This window comes from Callithrix jacchus, chromosome 20 (genome assembly GCF_049354715.1).
Source record: "Callithrix jacchus isolate 240 chromosome 20, calJac240_pri, whole genome shotgun sequence".
In the NCBI taxonomy this organism is placed as follows: domain Eukaryota; kingdom Metazoa; phylum Chordata; class Mammalia; order Primates; family Cebidae; genus Callithrix; species Callithrix jacchus.
This window is the reverse complement of record NC_133521.1, coordinates 47,710,122-47,729,261: the sequence shown is the minus strand read 5'-3', so window position 1 is coordinate 47,729,261 and position 19,140 is coordinate 47,710,122. Positions and strand designations below refer to the sequence as shown.

At 47.9% G+C, this 19,140-nt stretch overlaps 1 protein-coding gene across 1 annotated transcript; it reads left to right on the top strand.

Moving 5' to 3' along the window:
- Nucleotides 1–1,281: 1,281 nt before the first annotated feature.
- PRDM7 (PR/SET domain 7) lies at nucleotides 1,282–16,446 on the top strand. The gene is made up of 11 exons (XM_003735361.6): nucleotides 1,282–1,399; nucleotides 2,656–2,807; nucleotides 3,173–3,296; nucleotides 3,623–3,730; nucleotides 5,175–5,224; nucleotides 8,615–8,771; nucleotides 10,177–10,278; nucleotides 10,487–10,758; nucleotides 11,153–11,220; nucleotides 12,433–12,626; nucleotides 14,691–16,446. Exons 2-11 carry the CDS (start codon nucleotides 2,706–2,708, stop codon nucleotides 16,145–16,147), a joined length of 2,634 nt encoding a protein of 877 aa, XP_003735409.6. The 5' UTR covers nucleotides 1,282–1,399; nucleotides 2,656–2,705; the 3' UTR covers nucleotides 16,148–16,446.
- The last annotated feature ends 2,694 nt before the right edge of the window (nucleotides 16,447–19,140 follow it).

The window sequence follows — 19,140 nt, the reverse complement described above, 5'->3', positions numbered from 1 at the left end:
ATTAGCCTTGCAGCCAGGGATCAGCCTAGCAGCCGGAGATCAGCCTAGCAGCCGGGGATCAGCCTTGCAGCGGGGGATCAGCCTAGCAGCCGGGGATCAGCCTGGCAGCGGGAGATCAGCCTAGCAGCCAGGGATCAGCCTAGCAGCCGGAGATCAGCCTAGCAGCCGGGGATCAGCCTGGCAGCGGGAGATCAGCCTAGCAGCCAGGGATCAGCCTAGCAGCCGGGGATCAGCCTTGCAGCCGGGGATCAGCCTAGCAGCCGGGGATCAGCCTTGCAGCCGGGGATCAGCCTAGCAGCCGGGGATCAGCCTAGCAGCCGGGATCAGCCTTGCAGCCGGGATCAGCCTTGCAGCCGGGGATCAGCCTTTGCAGCCGGGGATCAGCCTAGCAGCCGGGGATCAGCCTTGCAGCCGGGGATCAGCCTAGCAGCCGGGGATCAGCCTGGCAGCCGGGGATCAGCCTAGCAGCCGGGGATCAGCCTTGCAGCCGGGGATCAGCCTTGCAGCCGGGATCAGCCTAGCAGCCGGGGATCAGCCTAGCAGCCGGGATCATCCTTGCAGCCGGGATCAGCCTTGCAGCCGGGGATCAGCCTTGCAGCCGGGATCAGCCTAGCAGCCGGGATCAGCCTAGCAGCCGGGATCAGCCTTGCAGCCGGGATCAGCCTCGCAGCCGGGATCAGCCTGGCAGCTGCTCCTCTTACGCGCCATTTATTGGACCACAGCCCTAACTAAACACCAGCATTGACCTGCTAATAAAGCACCTGTGAAGCCAAGCGCAGTTCCCCACACAGAAGGGTCCTGGACGGAGCCCCTGGCCCCCCTGACGCATCCAGGACCGAAGCAGCCGACTAGACCCGGTTTACACCACAGCTAACCGAACACCAGCCCTCCCGGATGAGACTCAGCGCGAGAACTCTGGCAATCCAAAAAGACACCGTGTCCCCTCAGAAGACCCAGGCCTGCGGAGGGATGTGAGGCGCAGCCCCGACCGCGGCTCAGTCGCAAACACCAGAGCTGGGGAAAACCGAGTGACCGAAACCGCGAAACTGCGCCTGCGTGCTGGATGATTCCAGTCAGACGCGCGCCAAAAGCCAGGCCCCTCCCCGACCTCCTGAGCCCAGAACCGGGTTGTGCCCGTGACTGACAGGCAAGGCTCCGCCCTACTCCCCGCCCCTTTAGCACCTCTTGACTGCCTATTGGCGGGATCGCCTTGGTCTCCGCGCTGATTGGCCGCTTGTGCCAACCGAGGGCTGCGAGCTGGCGCTTCGCCCTCCACCACGTCTCACCTCCTGAGGGGCTCCGAGAGGACGCCCGGCCACAGCGGACACCGCGGCAGGAGAGCACGGGAGACAGACTGTGAAGAGCACGGGGAGCCTCTGTCGTGCAGCGTGAAACCCTTGTAAACCCGCCACCCGAGACCTTCATATTTTAGCCTGGAAGACCCCCAATCCCCTCACCCCGAGAAGCTCCAAATCCTCTCAGCCTGAAGAGACACCGAATCCCGTCACCTCGAGGGACTTTTTTTTTGAGATGGAGTCTCGCGCTGTCGCCCGGGCTGGAGTGCAGCGGCACGACCCCAGCTCACTGCGACCCTTTGAGGGACTTTAAATCCCCTCAGCGTAAACCTCCCAAAGCGCCTCAGCTTCAGAGACCCCAAATCCCTTTACCCAGATTAGATCCCCAAATATCCCGAGCCTGAGGAGCCACAATTCCCCTCACCCTAAAGCACCCCAAACCCCTCGGCCTGAGGAACCCTAAATATCTCACTCACAGACCGAATTTCTCCAACCTCAGATAACCTAAACACTCAGCCTGAAAACTCAGCCCCTTCAAGGACTAAGTAACTTCGGTGTCAAAGACCCTGAAGCCCCTTAATGAGAGACCCACATCTCCTTTACCTGAGACCCAGAATCTCCTAGGCCTCAGAGATCCCAAATTCTTTCATCCGGAGGAACCCCAAATCCCCTCAAATCCTGTCAACTCGAGCACCCCAAATTTCAGCCTAAAAGATCCCAAATCTCATTTTTAAAAACACAAAAACTATCAGCCTGAGGGATGCCAAAGCTCCTCAGCTGGAGACCCCAAATTCCCTCAATCTCAGAACCCCCAGTTTCTTCAGCCTGAGGGACCCCAAATCTCAGCCTGAGAGATAGCTGCCTCTTAGGGATGCATACCGCCTTACTCCTGGAGTTTTCCTGAATCCCCAGGTAGAGATCCCCAAATCCTACCTATGAGAAATCTTCATTTTGCCTCGCTGAAACAAAAGCCTGCTCCTCAGTGTGACCCAAGTCCCAGCAGTCGGGGGGCCTCAAATTTGCCTTAGGACTCCGCTGGCTGTCACACCTTAGGAATCCCCTCAAACACCCATAGCTACAACCCTCCAGGCCCCTGTGCCACCCTTCTCCCCCTCTCCGAATGAGCCAAGCTGCAGGGGAACTGAAATAACAAAATCCAGCTTACATTAGGTGGTAGTTCATGGCCAGTAGAGACCTTCCCATCCCATAAGTACCCCCAGACCTCCCTGAGGTGCTCAAGACCTCACCAGGAACACACATCTTCCTGCTCTGAACACCCCAGCCAAATGAAGAAGACAGAACCTGGTTCTGGGTAGTGGTCAGGGCTGTTGCCCCCTCTTAGTACCTTCTCTTTCCACAGGAGACTTTGGCTTAGGAGTTGGGAGAATTGGGCCCTTCCCACACTTGGAAATGAAGCAGGGCCTTCTAGACAGTCCCGGCACCATGAGCCCTGAAAGGTCCCAAGAGGAGAGCCCAGAAGGAGACACAGGGAGAACAGAGCAGAAGCCTATGGTGAGAGGTGGGGGAGGTGAAGCTGGACTCAGACTAGGAGCTGGTCTCTGGAGTGCTGCAGACTCCTGGCCTGTACCCCTGGGTGACCCTGTCTGCATGTGCATGGAATAGGGGCAGCTGGTCCTGGCCAGGACATGGGAGAGAAAAGAACACTAGCATCGGTGACTGCTCTGTGTCAGCAGAGAGCCAGGAAAATGCTCAGTGTCTTCTCAGTTAAAGAGGATGCAATCTGGAGAAGAAGGGAAAGTCTTTATGTTTCACAGAGACTCCCAGAGGCGCCAGGCTATGCCCTACACACAGGGTAGAGGAAAAGCACCCACTCCATGTGTACTGGAATCATTGATGGAATCTGTTACTTCCTCTAGGTCAAAGACGCCTTCAAAGACATTTCCATGTACTTCTCCAAGGAAGAATGGGCAGAGATGGGAGACTGGGAGAAAACTCGCTATAGGAATATGAAAAGGAACTATAATGCACTGATTACTATAGGTAACAAGAAGTGCTAGGCACATGCCAGCCTGGGAAACATAAAACGGGTCTTTGGTTCCTATGTTATTTTAGTTCTCAGGTAGTGGTATGTGCCCACGGCTCCCTTTTGTATGAAGACAAATCTGGAAGGAAATTTTGTTCTTTTGTGTCAGGGTGGGGCTGAGTGTGGATACTGACCATGCAGAAGTCACATCTTGACCTTGTTCAAGATTCTGCCAGCTCATCAGACTGAGCCACACTGGCTTTGTGGCCCTTTCCACTGCCACTGCCCTTTGTTCCTCGGCCCAGCTCTTCCCTTTTAGAACAAAATTTTTGCTTAATTTCAGGTCTCAGAGCCACTCGACCAGCTTTCATGTGTCACCGAAGGCAGGCCATCAAACTCCAGGTGGATGACACTGAAGATTCTGATGAAGAATGGACACCTAGGCAGCAAGGTAAGAGGAAAGTAGGACTTTTTATTTTTTTATTTTTATTATTTTTGAAACAGAGTCTTGCCCTGTCACCCAGGCTGGAGTACAGTGGTGCAATCTCAGCCGACTGCAGCCTCTGCCTCCTGGGTTCAAGCAGTTCTCCCACCTCAGCCTCTCGGGTAGCTGGGACATGGTGGCTCACACCACATGAGCCACCATGCATAGCCCCCAGTAAGATTTAGAGTGACCTCTGGCCAGGCACAATGGCTCACACCTGAAATCCCAGCACTTTGGGAGGCCAAGGAGGGCGTATCACTTGAGGTCTGGAGTTCGAGACCAGCTTAGCCAACATGGTGAAATTCTGTCTCTATTAAACATACCCCAAAAAAAATTACCTGAGCATGGTGGTGGGTGCCTGCAATCCCAGATACTCAGGAGGCTGAGGCTGGAGAAGTGAGTGGCTCACTGCAACCTCTGTGTCCTGGGTTCAAGCAATTCTCCTGCCTCAGCCTCCCAAGTAGCTGGGACTACAGGTGCCCACCACCACACCCAGCTAATGAATCTTTATAGTTATAGTTTTCTATATATGTAAGATCATGTCATCTGCAAATAGAGATAATTTTACTTCTTTCTTTCAATTTGGATGCCTTTTATTACCTTGCCTAATTGCTCTGGCTATGACTTCCAGCACTATGTTGAATAGAAGTAGCAAGACTGGAAATCTTTACCTTGTTTATGACCTTAGAAGAAAGGCTTTTGTTTCTCATCATCGACTATGATGTTAAAAAATGGGCTTTTCTTATGTAACCTTTTATGTTGAGGTGATTTCCTTCTCTTCCTAGTTTGTTCAATGTGTTTGTCATGAAAGGCCGGTCAATTTACATTTTAAAAATGAATGTAATAGATACTTTATGAACATAGGATGAAACAAAGATGAAGTTTTATCTAGTTTTTTAAATCTTAAGAAAATTAGCAATGCCTCAATAGAAGCATAGGCCTTAATGATACCTCAGAAAACATTTTCAAATCACCCTCAGATAATACTTGGAATCATCACTCTCTGGTTCAGAATGCTCTGTCTCTAATGAGAATCTCCAGAGTTGAGCCAGGCATGGTGGCTCATGCTTGTAATCCTAGCACTTTGAGAGGCCAAGGCGGGTGGATCGCCTGAGGTCAGGAATTCAAGACCAGCATGGCCAACATGGAGAAACCCTGTCTCTACTAAAAGTACAAAAATTAGCCAGGTGTGGTGGCACACACCTGTAGTTCCCAACAACTTGGGAGGCTGAGGTAGGAGAACCACTTGAACCTGAGAGGCAGAGGTTGCCGAAAGCTGAGATTGTGCCACTGCACCACAGCCTGGGCCACAGAGGAAGACTCCACCTCAAAAAAGAAAGAAAGAAAAAGAAAACTTCCAGAGTTTGGAAACATTTACCAACCAAACCACTGATTTCTTGTCACCTTTTAGTCAAACCTCCTGGGATGGCCTTCAGAGTGGGACAGAGTAAACACCAGAAGGTAAGTATTTCCCAAATCCTACTGAGAAAAAATCTTCCTCCTAGATCCAAACACAGGTAAAAGAAGAGTGTGCAGAGCGCCCTAGGATCTACTGCCTTCCTTCCCTGATATCTCTTGCACGATGTCTGAGGCCATCATTATTTTAGGAGTTAATAAGTACGGTAATAATAATCACGACTGTAGTGTTATTTTCTCAGTATTTAAGACTTTGTTTTAAGCATTTTACATGAATGAACTTCACATATCATACCTCTTCAACTTTACATATAGCACCTACTAAGTAGCTGCTATAACTATAGCCACTTCCTCAGTGAGAAAACTTAGGTATAACAATGTTCAATTAGGCCGGGCGCGGTGGCTCACGCCTGTAATCCCAGCACTTTGGGAGGCCGAGGCGGGTGGATCACGAGGTCAAGAGATCGAGACCATCCAGGTCAACATGGTGAAACCCCATCTCTACTAAAAATACAAAAATTAGCCAGATATGGTGGTGGTACATGCTTGTAGTGCCAGCTACTTAGGAGGCTGAGGCAGGAGAATTGCCTGAACCCAGGAGGCGGAGGTTGCAGTGAGCCGAGATCGCGCCATTGCACTCCGTCCTGGAAAACAAGAGCGAAACTCCGTCTCAAAAAAAAAAAAAGTTCAATTATATGCCTGGTATCACATGCAGTCTAATCCAAAACTCCTTCTCTAAAGCACTTACAAGATCATTAAAAGTTTCAGTTTTATAAAATTTATGCTGCCTTACCCATATATCTTTGCATCATTCATTCAACCGACTTTTCAACCTAGTTTTTCTCTGTTACGGTACAGTGAGATTTGCGCTAAAACACTCTGATTAAGGGAAGCTTCCAAGTAAATAGACAGTTCATACTGTGATGGTCCCCAGAGGAGATAGGGTCCCTCCCCTTATAAGGGACCCATTCTGATCAGAGGAAGCAGCTTCCAGCCCTGAGGAGATTCAGGTTTGAAGATTGAGAAACAACAAACATGAAAATTGTTTAGGACTTCATATAGGTTACACCCTATCAAGAAAATAGATATTCTGGAGCTGATTTCAAATGCTCGTTCCTGTAGAAGGCAGTAAGAGCGCCTTCCTCTGGGCTCCAGTTAGGAAACTCTCATGCTGTTTGGAACCATTTGTTTAGCCTGCCTGCTGCCTCTGCGCTGTGAGCTCCTCGGGAGTCTGGTCCATACCTGCTTCTTCTCAGAACTCCTAAGCCTGGCTCAGGGCCTCTGAGAGCCTCCTGAGTGTTTTCTGAATGAGTGATTCCAAATTTATGAATTAAACTATAGGTAACAGGGTCAAGGAATGCCGAAAATATCTTTGAGTTAGATTCCAACTGTAGAGATGGTATCAGGACTATGAGATAATGTTTGTTTGTTGTTTGTTTGTTTGTTTGTTTGTTTTTGGGGGGCAGGGATTTTAGACAGGGTCTCACTCTTTCACCCATACTGGAGTGCAATGGCTCAATCTCAGTCCACTGCAACCTCCATCTCCTAGATTAGTGATATCCTACTGCCTCAGCCTCCTGAGTAGCTGGGACCACAAACATGCACCACCACACCTGGCTAATGTTTGTATATTTTTGTAGAGACAGGGTTTTGCCATATGGCTCAGGCGGTCTTGAACTCCTGGACTCAAGCAATCCTTCCACCTCGGCCTCCCAAAGTGCTGAGATTACAGGTGTGAGCCACCACACCCACTCTGTGAGAATTATCATTTTTTATTTTATTTTATTTTATTTTATTTTATTTTATTTTATTTTATTGAGACAGAGTTTCACTTTTGTCACCGAGGCTGCAGTGCAGTGATGTGATCTTGGCTCACTGCAACCTCCTCCTCCTGGGTTCAAGTGGTTCTCCTGCCTCAGCCTCCCGAGTAGCTAGGATTACAGGTGCCCACCACCATGCCCAGCTAGTTTTTTGTATTTTTTGTAAAGGTGAGGTTGGCCAGGCTGGTCTTAAACTCCTGACCTTAGGTGATCCACTGCCTCAGTCTCCCAAAGCACTGCGATTACAGGCATGCACCACCATGCCCAGCCAAAAAAAATTATTACTCTCACATTCATACTGTATTAAGTAGCTCACAAAACAATTTGGTGAATATTATTATCTTCCATATTCACTATAATATTAAGAATTAGTACCAGGCATGGTGGCTCATGCCTGTCATTCCAGCACTTTGCGAGGTGAGGGTGGGCAGATCACCTGAGGTCAGGAGTTTGAGACCAGCCTGGCCAATATGGTGAAACCCCATCTCTACTAAAACTACAAAAATTAGCTGGGCATGGTGGTGGATGCCTGCAATCCCAGCTACTCAGGAGGCTGAAGGAGAAGAATTGCTTGAATCCAGGAGTAGATCAATTGTGGTGAGGAGTTCGAGACCAGCCTGCCCTACCTAGCAAAACCCTGTCTCTAATAAAAATACAAAAATTAGCTGGGCGTGGCGGTGCACATATGTAGTCCCAGCTACCCGGGAGGCAGAGGCAGGAGAATTGCTTGAACCCGGGAGGTGGAGGTTGCAGTGAGCCGAGATACACCACAACACTCCAGACTGGGTGACAGAATGAAACTCCATTTCACCAAAAAATAAAATAAGTATTAGCCAGGTGTAGTGGCACATGCCTATAATCCCAGCTTCTTGGGAGGCTGAGGCCAGAGAATCTCTTGAACACGGGAGGCGGAGGCTGCAGTGAGTTGAGATCGTGCCAGTGCACTCCAGCCTAGGCAACACAGTGAGACTCCCTCTCAAAAAAAAAATTAGCATGTATGCCAATTTTAGGATTGGGAAACTAAAGAGAATTAGCTAACCCTAACCCTTATTCAAGCAGACAAGCAGAATTGCTATAAGAACTAAGTAATTCCAAAACCAAATATTCTTTCCAGGATATGGCAACGTGCAACTCTGACATCACTTTCTCAGTTGTCTCGATACATTTTTGCCAATCATCTCTGTTCTGTTCCCAACCTTACTGCTCTTTTACCTCCTTTTCCAGATGTGCCTTGTCCCTCTGTGTTTTTCCACATTTCCCCTTGCATCAAATGTCTACCAGTTTATAGAAGATTCCCTCCTTCTCTCTGTTAGCCCTTACCCTCTTCTTTCACAGACCTGTTGATTCTCCAGATAGTCTTTCCAAGTATTCTTCCTCCCTCCCTTTAACTTCTATAGAGAATTTTGAGAGAAAGTTGAAGGCAAGAGCCTTAAGACATGGGTTACAGTCCCAGATTCACTACCCACTTAGACTTCTTTTCCCTCTAGTATTTAGATACGCTAGGTACTTCCAAGGTTTGAAGCATTAACTAGCGTCATGCGTATGAAAACATGTTGCAAGCCTTAAAGAACTAAAGAAATGCATGTTGTTGTTTAATATGTGACTCACATTGAAGGGAATGCCCAAGGCGTCATTCGGTAATGAATCTAGTTTGAAGAAATTGTCAGGAACGGCAAATGTACTGAATACAAGTGGCCCAGAGCAGGCTCAGAAACCAGTGTCCCCTCCTGGAGAAGCGAGTACCTCTGGACAGCACTCTAGACTAAAACTGGGTAAGAAAAACTATTTAGGGGAACTTCAATCCCTCTATGTCTTCTAGAAAGGTTGATGAGTATGGTCTGCATATGTGGGGTAGACCTTGGCTAGCCTGGGCTTAAGCTGGACTCCATTGTGAGACCAGAAGTTAGATGCAGCATTTTGTTAAAAGTATTTATTTATTTGTTCACTGAGACCAAGTCTCACTCTGTCACCCAGGCTGGAGTGCAGTGGCGCGATTTTGGTTCAGTGCAACCTCTGCCTCCAGGTAATAACAACTCTCATGCTTCAGTCACCCAAGTAGCTGGAATTATAGGTATGCACCACCAAGCCCAGCTAATTTTTGTATTTTTAGTAGAGACAGGGTATCACCATATTGGCCAAGCTGGTTTCGAACTCCTGGTCAAGTGACCTGCTCACCTCGGCCTCCCAAAATGCTGGGATTACAGGTTTGAGCCACCATTCCGGCCTTGGATACAGTATTGAATAGGGTGTAAGAACATTAACTTTAAAGTCACTCACTTGGGTTATAATCCACATAGAAGCATTGGGACCTTAGGCAAATCTTTTTTTTTTTTTTTTGAGACGGAGTTTCGCTCTTGTTACCCAGGCTGGAGTGCAATGGCACGATCTCAGCTCACCGCAACCTCCGCCTCCTGGGTTCAGGCAATTCTCCTGCCTCAGCCTCCCGAGTAGCTGGGACTACAGGCATGCGCCACCATGCCCAGCTAATTTTTTGTATTTTTAGTAGAGACGGGGTTTCACCATGTTGACCAGGATGGTCTCGATCTCTTGACCTCGTGATCCACCCACCTTGGCCTCCCAAAGTGCTGGGATTACAGGCGTGAGCCACCGCACCCAGCCCGGGCAAATCTTATAAAATCTCTGAGCTCTTGAATGATAATCTGTAAAATGAGATCAAATACATGTAGTTCATATATTGTTTGAAATAATTAAATATAAATGAATTGATACATGCAAAGTGTTCAATAAGTACCTCTCTGATAATAGATATTCCTTTGTGCATTTCTACATTTCCTCTTCCATAAAATGTCTATTAGTTTATAGAAGATCCCCTCTAGAGACCATATTTTTTTAGTGTTGTATGTCCAGGCTTTGTTCAATGCCTAAGATGTAATGTGCTCTCAAGAAATATTTTCTGAAGGAATAAATGCATGAATTAAACATTTTACAAGTAGAAAGGTTGGGAGGTTAATGAGATAATGGGAACAGCCAGAACTAAAATTGAATAGACATCTGCAGTCAGTGCGGACGTGGGGTCTAAGTCCCTCTGAAGCAGTAAAGACTAGAATATGTAGCAAGGTAGATGCTAATTTGATGTCAGGAGATTTTGTTTTCTTATGAAACAGGGACGAACACCCCAGACTCCCAATTTTACCCATTTCCTTTTCTCTGACCTAGAACTCAGGAGGAAGGACACTGAAGAAAAGATGTATAGCCTGCGAGAAAGAAAGGGTCTTGCATACAAAGAGGTCAGCGAGCCTCAGGACGATGACTACCTCTGTAAGTGACCCTCTCAGCCACTCACACAGTTGGCTGTGATGTCCTGGGACGATAATTTCATCATGTGGCCCCCAAATCATTCCCTTACTCTAATGAGTTGGATTACAGGATTGGGGCTAAGTAATGTGAGTGCCGAGCTCTTTCTGAAGCTCTTATATCAAGGAACTTGGATTAAAACTTTTCTAATCCCTGCTGCCCTCACTTCCAGATTGTGAGATGTGTCAGAACTTCTTCATTGACAGCTGTGCTGCTCATGGGCCACCGACATTTGTGAAGGACAGTGCAGTGGACAAGGGGCATCCCAACCATGCAGCCCTCAGCCTTCCCCCTGGGCTGAGAATTGGGCCATCAGGCATCCCTCAGGCTGGGCTTGGAGTATGGAATGAGGCCTCTGATCTGCCGTTGGGTCTGCACTTTGGACCGTATGAGGGCCGAGTTACAGAAGACGAAGAGGCAGCCAGCAGCGGATACTCCTGGCTGGTAAGAATTACCTGCCGTTTCCCCTGTTCTGTCTTCCCACATCCCTTCTGTGCCTTTGCGGGGACAGCAGCAAATTCATGTTAGGGTACAGGCAGAGATAACATGGTTAGCTCTGTGGACTCAAGGGTCTTTGCATGAACGTGGAACTTCTATTTAGAGATCAGAGGGTATGTGGGAGCAGAGTGGTACAAAGACAAAAAGTGCATCCTCCCTTGTGAGGCTTCTGCTCTGACTGGACAAATCAACTCAGATGTGTAGATGATGAGCAAACCATGTGGGCTCAACTGGCAGCTGAAGCCACGCAGACCCAAAGGCCACTGAGGACAATGGAGTAAAATAATTCTTCTGATTTTTACTCTCTAAAAAGCCTTTACCTTATTTTTCTGAAACTCAGATCACCAAAGGGAGAAACTGCTATGAGTATGTGGATGGAAAGGATAAATCCTGGGCCAACTGGATGAGGTAAGGCCAGTAGCTCTCTGACTTTCAGAACAAACCTTCCTCTCTCACAATCCCGGATCTCCTTTCTTCTCATCATGGCTCCCTCAATGATTTTCACATTCCGTGTTTCTATTTTCTCCACACAGTGCTGTTTTATACCATTAACATTTAGAAATAAAAGAAAAAATATAGATATTATGATTTATTGGTAACAAAACATAAATCTGTATGTTAGACAAAACTGAGGCACCAAGATAAACCTTGAGAAGCCTAGATGCACGGGGACACTGAATTCATGCTTTAATTTATGTAATCCTCATTTATTAAGCACTTAGTATGTTCCGGGTTAGGAAGTGAAGTTCATACTTGAACGGATCATACAACCCATATCCTATGTGGAGGATGTATTGCAGACGGACATGAAACATTTGCTTATAGGAACATTTAACCACAATTTTATTTTTTTAGAAACACACATTACCAAGACAACCCAACGCAAAGGACCTTTAATCTGTGAGGGCAGCAAATCTTCCTGGCCTGAGTAAAATTAAAACCGAAGCCTAAGGAGGCGTGAGCTGCAGGATGACCCAGCCCCTTTCCACAATGGGCTCTCGTTGCACCAGAGAATAGAAAAATGAATAAACTATTACTGTTCTGTTACCGGGTCAAGAGAAAGAGGCTTCTAAGTTTCTCTGGAAACCTGGGGAAGGCAGGTGAACAGCCCCTGGGTGAACTGTAGGGTGACTGAGGAGAGAGGTCACCCTACAGTTGACCTTTGCGTGAGAGAGGTCATGCAAAGACCCTCTCAAAGAAAGATGGACTAGGGCTGAATGTAGACTGATGGACGCTAATCTAGAAGCAGAGTACATGATCAAGCACCAAGTTCTGTGGTATAAAACAGAATTAATTTAGAGTTTAGAGAAGCTAGGCATTGATGCGTTTTATGGTCAATCAAGGTGGAGGTAAGTCCAGAGTTGGGCTTTGAAAAAATGGTTGATTAGGCACAGCAGGGACACTTCCCAGGCAGCAGGAGCACTGTGGTCAGAAGTGTAAGTTCATATGACCTTGTGAAAGAGATTTAGGAAAGAAGAGGAGGCTCCCAGAGGAGTGGTGGGGGAGTGGTCAGCACTAGACCATGGAGGCCTAGACCAGCAGGTGATGGGCCAGACCTGGATCTGACAGATACTGAGAACTCACTGCTTCTTTTCTTTCCCTTTGCTGCCTTAACCCCAGGTATGTGAACTGTGCCCGGGATGATGAGGAGCAGAACCTTGTGGCCTTCCAGTACCACAGGCAGATCTTCTATAGAACCTGCCGAGTCATTAGGCCAGGCTGTGAACTGCTAGTCTGGTATGGGGATGAGTATGGCCAGGAACTGGGCATCAAGTGGGGCAGCAAGTGGAAGAAAGAGCTCATGGCAGGGAGAGGTAGGCATCACTATTACTCTTTTAAAAGGACAAGAAAGAATTATCCTTGAGAATTTTCATGGTTTAACTCTTAAGTAGAGTAAAATGACATCTAAAGTCAGTAAAATTTCAAATCAGTGGCTTCCAAAATTAAAGATTCATGTTATACACCTTTGCCTATTGGGAATTACTTTTATATTTTTAAATTTTTGATTTTATATTCTAAGTACTTCATGCACAAAATAGACAAAAATCAGGTTCTCAAACACCTCCAGCTCTCCCAAGAAGGTAGTTCCTTCTGGCATTTCCTTTTTATTTCTTATGATGTGCATGTGTTGTTATTCACTCATTCATTATCTCAATTAGCTGCCATGTAAATACCTACTCTATGCCAGATGACGCTGCACATAGACACTGCCTCTGATGCTGCTTGAGGTTGCCTAGTCCAGCCGACATGTAGAAAAGGCCCAAGATGTGGGGTTTCTGGATTTCTTAAGATGTAGTAAATAAAAGTTGCAAGAAGTGTAAACACGAGTAGATCAAGACAATCAGAAAAACTACTCTTGAACAGATGACATGTAAATTAGGGAATCATATGAATACATACAGACCTATGTGTAATATCAGACAGTGATTAGTGCTTTGGAGAAAATGAATCCAGGAAGAGTACCTGGGGATCAGTGTGAGGTGAGGGTAGAGTATGGCAGGGGACTGTTAGGGAAGGTTTCTCTCAGGAGACAGCATTTGAGAAGTGCAAGTGCCTGTGGGCAAAGGGTTCCAGGCACTGGGTGCAGCTAGTGCAAAGGTCCTGAGGCCAGAAAGACTTCAGCTTTGGCTCATTTTTGGAAAATAGACTGCAGTTGGTCATCCCCTCAGAGCTACTCCAGTTTCTGGGTGAGAGGGTGAAGGTAGGGAGCACGGAGATTAGCCCGATTAGGGATATTTTTTGAAACAAGATTTCCTATTGTATTTGAAATGGGCTCAGACTGAATGAAATAAATCAAGCATAAATACTTGATATGCAGCCTAAGAAAGAGCATATTCTCATTTTATGATCTGTAGAATCTGAAATAAAAGCAGCCCATGCATCTAGTTGGAGCAGCAGGCCCTGACCTGGACAGCTCTGTGCTGGCCAACCTGAGTCCCACTTCCTGATGGAGAAACAAGCTCATAACAGTCCTCAATTAAATATGTCATTTTGAATGAGGAGACTCAAATTCAGATTAGCTCACACATCTTCTCTTTAACCACATTTGTGGATCTCCAGGTTGAGTGCTCCTAATCATTCTTTCCCCTCTTAGGAAGTCACTAAGGACAATCTCACCTAAGTCATCAAGAGTGTTATTTCTTAATAGAATAAAATAGCTGAAGACCTAGTGTCAGTGAAAGTACCCAGGGACCAGGGAGGAAGGATGTGGCAGAGGGTGATCAGGGAGGGTTTTATAGGACTTGGAAGATACCTGTAGTGTGGGGGAAAGGTCACTGAGGTTCCATCTATGTGAGGAATGTCACTGCCTCTGATGCTGCTTGAGGTTACCTAGTGTGGCCAATATATAGAAAGGCCCAAGATGTGGGATATCTGGATTTTGTAAGATGTAGTGAATAAAAATGGAATGGAAAAATGGACTGTGAAGGTCCATCCAGCACGTGGTAGGAGCGAGCTTGCATTGTTTTTTGTTTGTTTGTTTTTGAGACGGAGTTTTGCTCTTGTTACCTAGGCTGGAGTACAATGGTGCGATCTCGGCTCACCGCAACCTCCGCCTCCTGGGTTCAGGCAATTCTCCTGCCTCAGCCTCCCGAGTAGCTGGGATTATAGGCACGCGCCACCATGCCCAGCTAATTTTTTGTATTTTTAGTAGAGACCGGGTTTCACTATGTTGACCAGGATGGTCTCGATCTCTTGACATCGTGATCCACCCGCCTCAGCCTCCCAAAGTGCTGGGATTACAGGCGTGAGCCACCACGCCCAGCCGCTTGCATTGTTAACACATGAAGAATGATTGGTTCTTCATTTCATCTTCATGACTTCATATGTGGTAAGGCCTGACCAAAACATCTACCCTGACCAAAAACTTTCTCTTTCAGAATCAAAGCCAGAGATTCATCCATGTCCCTCATGCTGTCTGGCCTTCTCAAGTCAGAAATTTCTCAGTCATCATGTGGAACGCAATCATTCCTCTCAGAACTTCCCAGGAACATCTACTAGAAAACTCCTCCAACCAGAGAATCCCTGCCCAGGGAAACAGAAAGAGGAGCAGCAATATTTTGATCCATGCAACTCTAATGACAAAACCAAAGGTCAAGAGACCAAAGAAAGGTCCAAACTCTTGAATATAAGGACATGGCAGAGGGAGATGGCAAGGGCCTTTTCTAACCCACCCAAAGGACAAATGGGGAGCTCTAGAGTGGAAGAAAGAATGATGGAAGAAGAGTCCAGAACAGGCCAGAAAGTGAATCCGGTGGACACAGGCAAATTATTTGTGGGGGTAGGAATCTCAAGAATTGCAAAAGCCAAGTATGGAGAGTGTGGGCAAGGTTTCAGTGATATGTCAGATGTTACTGGACACCAGAGGACACACACGGGGGAGAAGCCCTATGTCTGCAGGGAGTGTGGGCGGGGCTTTAGCCAGAAGTCAGCCCTCCTCAGTCACCAGAGGACACACACGGGGGAGAAGCCCTATGTCTGTAGGGAGTGTGGGCGGGGCTTTAGCCAGAAGTCACACCTCCTCAGTCACCAAAGGACACACACGGGGGAGAAGCCCTATGTCTGCACGGAGTGTGGGCGGGGCTTTAGCCAGAAGTCAGTCCTCCTCAGTCACCAGAGGACACACACGGGGGAGAAGCCCTATGTCTGCACGGAGTGTGGGCGGGGCTTTAGCCGGAAGTCAAACCTCCTCAGTCACCAGAGGACACACACGGGGGAGAAGCCCTATGTCTGCAGGGAGTGTGGGCGGGGCTTTAGCCGGAAGTCAGCCCTCCTCAGTCACCAGAGGACACACACAGGGGAGAAGCCCTATGTCTGCAGGAAGTGTGGGCGGGGCTTTAGCCAGAAGTCAAACCTCCTCAGTCACCAGGGGACACACACGGGGGAGAAGCCCTATGTCTGCACGGAGTGTGGGCGGGGCTTTAGCCAGAAGTCACACCTCCTCAGTCACCAGAGGACACACACCGGGGAGAAGCCCTATGTCTGCAGGAAGTGTGGGCGGGGCTTTAGCCAGAAGTCAAACCTCCTCAGTCACCAGAGGACACACACGGGGGAGAAGCCCTATGTCTGCAGGGAGTGCGGGCGGGGCTTTAGCTTTAAGTCAGCCCTCCTCAGACACCAGAGGACACACACGGGGGAGAAGCCCTATGTCTGCAGGGAGTGTGGGCGGGGCTTTAGCCGGAAGTCACACCTCCTCAGTCACCAGGGGACACACATAGGGGAGAAGCCCTATGTCTGCAGGGAGTGTGGGCGGGGCTTTAGCCGGAAGTCAAACCTCCTCAGTCACCAGAGGATACACACAGGGGAGAAGCCCTATGTCCGCAGAGAGGATGAGTAAGTCATTAGTAATGAAACTCATCTCAATAGGCACAAGAAGACAAACATGGTTACCACACACTTGCACACCCCAACTCTGAGGTGGCTTCAGAGGAAGTCTGCTGACCCCTTATATTCCCCGAGAGTGTAAAGAGATCAGAAATAGATGATTAAACAAATCCGTCACTTTCATGACGAGAGATGAGAAAGAAAAACAGAGTTTGTAAGTGTTCAGAGGAACGTCAACATGTGGTTCTTTTCCACACTGATCCCTCCATTTTTGTTTTTTGCTTCCTGTTCTAATAAATTTTGTCTCCATACAAATCTGAAGCCCAAGTGTGTACACCTCATTCTTCCCTTGTCACTGAAGGCAGAACAGTCCAGAAGGGCCACAGAGAACTCATCTGTTCAGCCCAAGTCTCCACAGGAATTCAACCCCCAGAAAGAGATAAGCTTGGAGTCTATCTGGTTTAATTATTGGAGAATCAATTCCCAGGTCCAGGAAGAGAAACAGGATTTGAGAGTCGTGTCAGGAAAGGGAGTTCCCCGGTCTCCTGAGGAATGTGGCCTCTTCCCCTAATGGACCTAATGGCCTCTTCCCCTTTCTCTGCTGCCATTCTCTCCCTGGCTCCCCACGTCTCCTCTCCTGATTTCCTCCAATCTTTGTAACCCCAGAGGTGAAAGCCAGATGGAACATGCATGTGTGTATTTATGTGTTCACGTGTGCTATATGTGTTAAGCCTGCATGCATGGGTGTGGGGCTGTGTGCCCTCGGTATATATATCTGTATGGGTGCAAGGGATTTCAAGGGTGTATGTGCATGTACCTGCGTGTTTGTGTCTCCACTTGAGGGAAGACTCTCCCATCAGGGAAGGAACGCCCCTGCTTCCTCCAGGGGAATCCTAGATCCTCACTCTCCTTCTACAGACACACAAAAATGTAAAAACAAACACCTTACTCTTTTTTTTTAAAAGATTATAAAAATAAATAAAGGAAAAGTTTTTTTTTAATTAAGATCCACACTCTCTGTCAAGACCCAGCCAAGTTCGAGGAGGGCAGAAAGACCATCCCTGCAGGCCTAGGTCTTCCTGTCCTCCGGCAGAGGCTTAGGAATCAAGCCTCCTGTCCCTGCAGCGGACACATGACTGAAATGTGCTGAAGTTTCCACCAGAAGAAAGTTAAGCAGGGGTGGTGTGGAGAGGGAGTAAGTGCCCCAGATGCGTGGGCCACTGGCTTTGCTGCCTGAAAAAGCTCTGCCTTTGATTCTGAATCTGATTCTTGAGGTGAGAGAAGGGCTCTCAAACCAAAATGTCCCCAGGGCATGGAGAGTCAGAGGGGAAATGGAGTGCTCAGAATGAGTCAGTTCCCCACTCCCAACAATCTGAGTTCCTTTTCTCATTCAGTTGCCTTTTGTTCATTCAAAGCCAGCTCAATCCTCAGTTGGGACTTGGTGGTAAGTGACAGATGCTAGACGGTACCAACCATCAGGCATTTAATGAGGGGAAATTTCTATGAAAATAAAAACAAAGGCGAATAGTTGGAAACCGAGTTTCTGAGTCCACAGGTCAGTCAGTGGAGAGGGTTTCTAGCTTTAAGCTCAGGGATGGAACAAATGCCTTTAAACAGTTGCCCCCAGGCACAGGTGTAGGGAGCACGACTTAAGTCCCACACTCACATCACTCTGGGCCTGATAAAACTTGCACACCTCACACAGCTCAGGCTGCTCTGAGCTATTTTTCTTTTCTCACCTTCTTTTACAATCTAGAACATGTAATGGATTTTCCTACGTATCAGTCAGTTCAGGAACATTTCAAGTAAAGAAGCTTTAGATCTCTATATAAGTATCATTATAGTTAGCCTTCTCTGTTCCACTGCCGTGATCGAAGCCATGACTGTGTTCCGAAGGTAGGGCTATATAGGAAGCACAGTGGCTTCTGCCTGCAGGAGGGCCTTGGCAAGCTTAGCTTCCAGCAGAAGGCAAAGGGGAGTGAGACGTGGAAAGGAGGGAGAGAGAGTGAGGAGGGAGAGGTCTCACACTTCTAAATGACCAGGTCTCATGATAAGTCACTCACTGTCATGAAAGCAGTACCAAGTGAGGATGGTGCCGAACTCTTCATAAGAAATCCACCTCATGATCCAATCAGCTCCCACCATGCCTCACCTCCAACACTTGGGATTACAATTCGACATGAGAGTTGATGGGCCACCGATCCAAGCCGTACTATTCCAACCCTTGTCCCATTGCAAAACCACAATCACGCCTTCCCAACAGTTCCTCAAAGTCTTAACTCATTTCAACATTAATTCAAAAGTTCAAAGTTCCAAGTCTCATCTGACACAGGCAAATCCCTTCCACCTATGAGCCTGTAAAATCAAAAACAAGTTATGTACTTCCAAGATGCCATAGGACTACAAGCATTGGGTAAATAGTCCCATTTCAAAATGGAGAAATCAGCCAAAAGAAAGGAGCTCCAGGCCTCATGCAAGTCTAAACCCAACAGGGCAGTCATTCAATCTTAAAGTTTCAAACTAATCTCCTTGTCCATATCCCACATGCAGGCATGTAAGGGGTGGGCTCCCAAGGCCTGTGGCAGATATGACCCTGCAATTTGGCAGTGTTCAGCACCTCCATAGCCACGTTCATGGGCTGGCATTGAGTACCTGAGGCTTTTCCAGGCACAGATGCAAGCTACTGGTGGGTCTGGAGGATGTGGCCCTTCTCGCATAGCTCCGATAGGCAGCTTCTCAGTGGGGACTCTGTGTTGGGGCACCAACCCCACATTTCCTCTCTCCACTGCCCTGGCAGAGGTTCTCCATGAGGTTACACCCCTGCAGCAGGCTCCTGCCTGGACATCCCGGCTGTTCCACACAGCCGGAGGTCCCCAAGATTCAACTCTTGCACTCTGTGCAACCGCAGGCTCAACACCACATGGAAGCCGCCAAAGCTTATGGCTTGCACCCTCCGAAGCAGCCACCAGAGCTGTACTTGGGCCCCTCTGAGACACAGCTGAAGCT